This window comes from Cebidichthys violaceus, unplaced genomic scaffold (assembly GCF_023349555.1).
Source record: "Cebidichthys violaceus isolate CVI_PGR_0920_01 unplaced genomic scaffold, fCebVio1.0.p SCAF_4, whole genome shotgun sequence".
Classification (NCBI taxonomy): domain Eukaryota; kingdom Metazoa; phylum Chordata; class Actinopteri; order Perciformes; family Stichaeidae; genus Cebidichthys; species Cebidichthys violaceus.
In genome coordinates this window covers 7,318,127-7,324,912 of record NW_027176594.1, presented here as the reverse complement: position 1 = coordinate 7,324,912, position 6,786 = coordinate 7,318,127, and the positions used below count along the sequence as shown (strand labels likewise).

Genomic DNA, 6,786 nt, shown 5'->3' with positions numbered 1-6,786 from the left:
CTTGATTCTGCTTTATAAAAATATCTTTGGCCGATCACCATCTCGGATGAGACCACACTGACCGTTCCACTGGTCTGTATATCTTTACACAGAGTCAGTAATTGCACATAATGACTCAGTTGGAAGAGAGGCGTACACAAGTGGCAGCTGTGTCCACCATTAACGACCTCCCTAACTTGAAGGTAACAGAGCCTCGGAGGTTACATCAACCCATGGGGACATGCTGACTTTGAAAATTCAACTCAAGGAAGAAAATGCATCTCTGGAGGGGATTCCTTGCCTCAAAGAACATCAGTGGACATGTGTGTGTGTTGTCCATCCTCTCCCCTCTCTCTCTCTCTCTCTCTCTCTCTCTCTCTCTGGTAGCTATCCTTGCCCCATGGTGTTTGAGAGTGGTTTTGAGTGTTTGGCAGGTTAAATTTAGCCTATTGATGTAAGCTGCATTCCATTCACAACAGACACAGAGACACAGTCACAGTTTAGCTTTAGTGTCCGTGAGTGTGAAGATCAGGGAAGATCAAACTACCTACTGTAGGTTGACCCTTGAGCCTCCGTGTCTCCCCTTCAAGGATACAGGTTGCACCCTAGGGATACCATCACAGGTACGAACAAGCGTCGTCAGGGTTTATTTTGTGAATATGTGGTTCATTCAAATGATATAGTTACAAATTCAAGAAAGTCACTGTATTGACATTAAAAAAATGTGGCTTTGATTTTCTATGAATTATAGAAGTCCCTTTTTTATGGAAACGCAACATTTGACAAATTATCAGAATTATATTGTTTTGCTCTCTCTGTTGTTTGCATGGAAATGATAGCTGAAAATTCAGCAGATGGTCACAATTGAATACTAAACAAGTAATATATATTGGATACTATGTTTAATGTTTTGTACTGCTGGACACTTACTGTGTCAGCTGGATACTTACTGTGTCCAGCCACACATACAAACTTAGGACACAATAATCACCCTTGACCTTTACACAGGTGATTTATCTTGTGACAACCTTAAGGGAGATAGCACTAACATTTGCTCACACATGCAAATATCGGTCCAGCGACGAGGCCAGATTTAAGAATTATGTGTGTGGAAACCGATCCTAGTACAATAGGGCTTTGCGGTTATGCAATACATTGTAATCTATTAAATCTAACCCCGACAGAGAGATTATTATAACATGGCATACACTGATATGGCAGATTTATTTAAAGGGTGCCTTATAAATAATCTTGAAATTCCAAAAAATGCTGACGGCAAATGGGAGATATACTTTAAACTTTGAGACTTGGGCAGAACAAATACATCCTGTGTCTTGTATGTGTTTCCAGTACTCCTGAAATGTCACAATTCTGTACAATGCCAACTGGAGAGAGGAAGAAGCGTGCAGCAGCTATTTGCCAGGAGGTCCACGGGAATGGTATGATGTTAGAACTGAGGACAAGCAGACAAACACACTGCAGCAAGATAATATCCATTGTGATCTGGGTTAAAAATGTCAGCGCTACACTCCAGCCTTTGCCATAAATAAGCTAATGGCATGATTTACTACCTATGGCGACTAATCCTTTGTCGTTGTCCTTTTCAAAAGTCTATTTCTGGAGAGGGGAGGGAAGAAGTGAGGGACAACTGTGTGTAGCCATTTGGATAAAGTGAAGCTTTGTGACAGCTGGGGTACATACCGATTGTTGTGGCAGACGAGGAAGCATCATGTCCATCCAAAACTAATTCTCAACAATGATAACTCATTTTCCATGACAGGGCTTACAAAATGGAAAATATTGAATTTTGTGACAACTTTGATGTCATTTATGGACCCCTCCCCCAAACCTTTCCATCTGACAAAATTATATCAGGGTGTATTTATATTGTGTATCCATCACGTTGCAGCTCTAAAACCAACTCTAAAACCAGCCCCTTCCCAAGTTAGTTTGTCCTAGTTAGATTATATACAATTTATTTAAGAATATGTCTGTAAGTATAATACCACCTGATGCATTAACGGTATTAAAACCAGATCTTTTTGACACAGGATCTTTCTAAGAAACAGGGATTAGATTAAAGGCATTCACCATTTCAGTCTAAATCTGCACATTATACAGATTATTTTTTTCATCTTTATCTTCATCTTTATGCATATTGTTTTTCTCAACAGGGGACGTAATGGATCTCGGAAAGAAGCTCAGCACTCCTAAAGACATTATGTTGGAGGAGTTATCATTGCTTTCCAACAGAGGTTCCCGGCTTTTCAAAATGCGCCAGAGGAGATCTGAAAAATATACATTTGAAAGTATACAAAATGAGGCAAACACACAGCTGAATGTAAGTCAAATTGTATTTGTTATGAAGTCTCTTCATATATGTTTGAATGCGTTCATGAGTTCTGGCATTAGTGCCGTCTGCATGAAAATGTGTTGAATGGTCTCATTAAGCAAATTTATCTAAAACTGTTACAAAGCACAGATGATGAACAAAGACAAGTGCCTTTTACTGTACATCATGCAGCCAAATCTTCTGAGAGCTGCTCAGGCCCTTTGCTGAGGAGCTGCTCCCCTCTTTATCAGTGCCTGTTGATGTGTTTCTGTGTGTGTGCACACACTGTAGTTATAAGTATATGTGTGTGTGTGTGTGTGTGTGTGTGTGTGTGTGTGTGTGTGTGTGTGTGTGTGTGTGTATGTACCTGAGTGCATGGAACACAAGAGCAGCTGTAGATGAGCCAGCTTTACGTTTTGTTGCTCAGTTGATAACTAATATATGAACTATACTTTAATTGCATTTTGCAGAATGATATTTTAACTCAGAATACACACACTGTGGAAATTAAAGTGGACGCACCCGCTGATGGAAATGCTGTTAATCCAGAAATCACTATTTCAGGTAATTATGCTCTTCAGTATGTTTACATTGAAGCCAATATGAAGCATTAAGATATAACCATTAAACAAAATTATCTTAATTCTATGTAAAAAATAAATATGCAAACATTAATATTAGATTTGGTCTTTGGAAATCATTCCTACCTTAAATCTATTATTTCATCCACTATCAAACAGTAAAAAAAAATACTGCATTTACTGCACAGTCAAATAACAGTGACTGATTATGTAATGCTGTCATGATAATGACAACTTGTATCATACAGCATACAGTCATAACTGCTGGTCTTGTTGTATGGCATTAACTTAAGTTGTTTGATACCATGATTCATATTACAACCTGAGAAACTTGAAATGCTTTATTTTATGATATTATACTCTAATAAGGCGACAGAGTACAGTACTTATTCCAAAACCCTCCACTAGGATGTCATCCCACATTGACACATAATATGATGAGTGCACACTTCAACTATGTGCTATTTTAAAGCCTCAGATCTCAATGACGGACAACTCAGTCTGTCCATAAGTGTTCCCTAAGCACAGTCTCTATTCATAATCCATTCTAAAACTTTAGCCTCCCCTCAAAAAGGCTGAAGAAAAAAGCTCAACATTAACCCGTGAACTGCAAACTAAACCATTAGATTCTGCTGCGATGTTGGAACAATCTAATCGTGTCTCTCTGTATTTGTTGGCTCCTTGACAGACATGACTGAAGAGAAGTTAACAGCCACAGCTATGCCCAAGTCCTACCACTCCCCATGGGATCAAGCAATCCTCAGTGACCCCGACCTCGCCGAAACCCTCAAACTGACAATGTCAGGACCTGATCCGCGACCGGACCTTCCTGAGTACAAAAGCTTTAACCGGTGAGAAAATTACAATATGAGCATGTTTTAGTCAATTAGTACATCAGTACAACAATGAGGAACTATTCACACTTGATGTCAATTACAGGGTGGCCACTCCTTTTGGTGGCTTTGACAAAGCTCCCAGAGGAATCACATTCAAGCTCCCAGAGGTGGACCTGAACCCACCCAGGTACCTAGAGCTGGAGGAGCCAGGAGTGAAGCGACCCACCTTTAATAGGACGGCCCAAGGGTGGATATCTGAGGGCACCCATCTGATCCTACCCACTGTAACCCTGGAGCCCATTACAATCCCAGAGTCTGATGACCTGTAGGTGGTCTAACTGTATGTAGTCTGGCCATGTGATGTCAGCTGTAGTATTTTGGCCCACCTCTGATTAAAGCAAAACACCCCATTCATAGCACAGTCACAATTACATTTAGTGGACAGAAAATGTTTCATGCTTTTGTTGACTAGTGTGTTTGGTGTACACTTAAACTGTATTCAAAGAAAATCATGTAAATAGCTTAACTCAAGAAGACTTTCCACTGATACAGTAAAACTGTAAATTTTATAAATGTTCAGTTGAATTGATTAATATGTAATGTAAATAAAGAATGCAACTTATTTATTGATGGCACACAATTGGAACATGCAGTGAGTTATATTTAGTAATTGTGATGAGTAAGCAGTATTTCATTCTATTCAATCTTTTGTAAAGAATTATATTACAGACAAATACACAAATAAGGTGTTCATTTCTATTTATTTATGATATAGATATCTATTATAAATAACTCTTAACGTCATGTAAGAGCATGCAAATGTTGAATACATAAATATAAATTAATTAAGCTATAGTTTAAATTAAGCTAAAATTCAACACAAAAAAAAAATCAATTAGGGATCTGTAGAAAATAGTGAAAGGTCTGTTTTATAGCTCTGATTTATTGTTGACTACTGCTGAAAAAAAAAAGAAAGCTAAGAAACATTTTATCTTCCGGAAATAACAGGAAGACTGAGAAATCTGGACTTTGACGATGGAACAAGTTATTTAAAAACACAGCAAATGCGTGGACCCAGAAACAGTGACTTTATACGCAATTATATTTAATAATTGTACAAAATGGATATGGTCTGGCCTGCCTTGTTTGGAGTGAGAGAAAATGTAAATGTTTGTTCTGTATTGTTTCTTGTCACAGATGTACTAAAACCATGTAACTTTACAGCATCTCAACCTACAGATGCAATACTGTGTATGAGTGCAAAATACACTGAATGTCTGTGAGTGATAGTTTGGTGTTTTCTAAAGAACTGAGCTGAAAACATTCAAGGTGCATGATTTTACTTCTACAGTTTAAGTGTATTGCTTTCTCCTACATGTTGTATAACTAAGTTAATATGCATCGTTTTTATTCTTCTGAATGTAACTGGACATACGATTTACAAAAGCGAGGGAGATACAGGAGAAACAACTCTGGCAACATTAAATTGAAGGCCAAAGTATAGGAGCTCATGAGCAAACTTCCGGCATGACTATCATTTCTCCAAAACCTCAACAGTCCAAATAATTTGCATTTTCATTCACACAGAATGTTTTGTGGGTCAATTCATTACTGTCATAAGAAGTGTCCATTTGATTCACTTTAAATGAATTGTTACAGGAGCTTTGCATTTTTTTTTTCTCACTCCCAAAAAGATGTTGTTTTGAGACTTAACTGAGAAAGTTGACAAGGTTGTTCACTGAGTTTTATCATGTATTATAACTGGTATCACAGCAATACATGTAGCAGGTTCATTTTGATGGTAGAGTAGCTGTTATCGGGTACAGGATCTGACACAGAACATGCAAATCCTGTTTTATATAGAAGATTTAGATTGGGGCCAGTTTTTCTGTGATAAAAGTCTAGAAACCTGATAATAATAGAATTAACAGAATTAAAACTGCTGTATAAACTCTAATTGTCTTTTTAGCCACTGATTTATAGTTGCTGGGAGTCTATTTAAGTCACTTTTGGCTGAACTATTACACTCTGTGAACTGAAAAAAAAGAAAGAACAAAACAGATACAAAAAAATGTACTCCAAAAATAAACTAAAGAACAGTAGAGTTTGACAGCTCATCTGAACAGAGCTCAGCTGTGCAACATTCAGAGGGTGAAATATGAAGCCTAAAATAAATAACACCAAAAACACTTCATGTGTCTCAAGGGAGGTTTCAGTGCTATTGCTGGAGCCAAGATAGGATCAGAGAAAAGCTATATACAGTCAGACTGTATCTCCCCAAATACTGCACATGGTCCGCACTTTTCCCATAAATTAATTCAGTATATAACATTTAATATATATTAGGCCCTATATGAAAATATTAGTAAACTGTGAACGTGTTGCAGTCACAGTGTCTTGCTGAAATAGAAGATGCTGTTTAATATTCTCAAACAGATTTCATTCTTGGACTCAAATTCTTCTCAGTGTAACAACTCAAAAAGATTGAATTACTTTGTTTTTCACAGCCGGGCCCACACACACACACACACACACACACACACACACACACACACACACACACACACACGTAATGTGAATGATCCACTGTGCACACTGTATTTGAAGTGAGAGAAGCAGCAGATGATGAACACTTGGCATTAGGCATGAGGAGGGTAAACTTTGTGTTAGGTGCACTGCATCATCAGATCACACTCTTTATATATATATATATATATATATATATATATATATATATATATATATATATATATATATATATATATATATATATATATATTTTTTTTTTTTTTTTTTTTTTTTTTTTTTTTAGTTTATTGGTGTACTGTATAATGAAACTATTCAGCCAAACACCATTGTGGACAGACCCACTAAAACGTATGTGGAAAAACACTGAGTGTCATTTTTGCTGAATGTGGCTTGAATGCACCATCAGTCTACACCTAAAATCTGCTTAGGCTGTCCCCTTCCAGGCCCTCCACCTGCTCCTATCTTTTTGATCCATGTCCTGTTTATTGCAGCATGGCAATAGTAGAGACAGAAATGGTAGAGTTAGAAT

The 6,786-nt window shown here is 37.3% G+C and overlaps 1 protein-coding gene across 1 annotated transcript; it reads left to right on the top strand.

The window, feature by feature from the left end:
* Positions 1-471: 471 nt before the first annotated feature.
* Positions 472-5,389, top strand: myoz2b (myozenin 2b). Its single transcript, XM_068727396.1, has 6 exons — positions 472-602; positions 1,330-1,418; positions 2,154-2,320; positions 2,782-2,875; positions 3,581-3,743; positions 3,832-5,389. Exons 2-6 carry the CDS (start codon positions 1,340-1,342, stop codon positions 4,055-4,057), a joined length of 729 nt encoding a protein of 242 aa, XP_068583497.1. The 5' UTR covers positions 472-602; positions 1,330-1,339; the 3' UTR covers positions 4,058-5,389.
* The last annotated feature ends 1,397 nt before the right edge of the window (positions 5,390-6,786 follow it).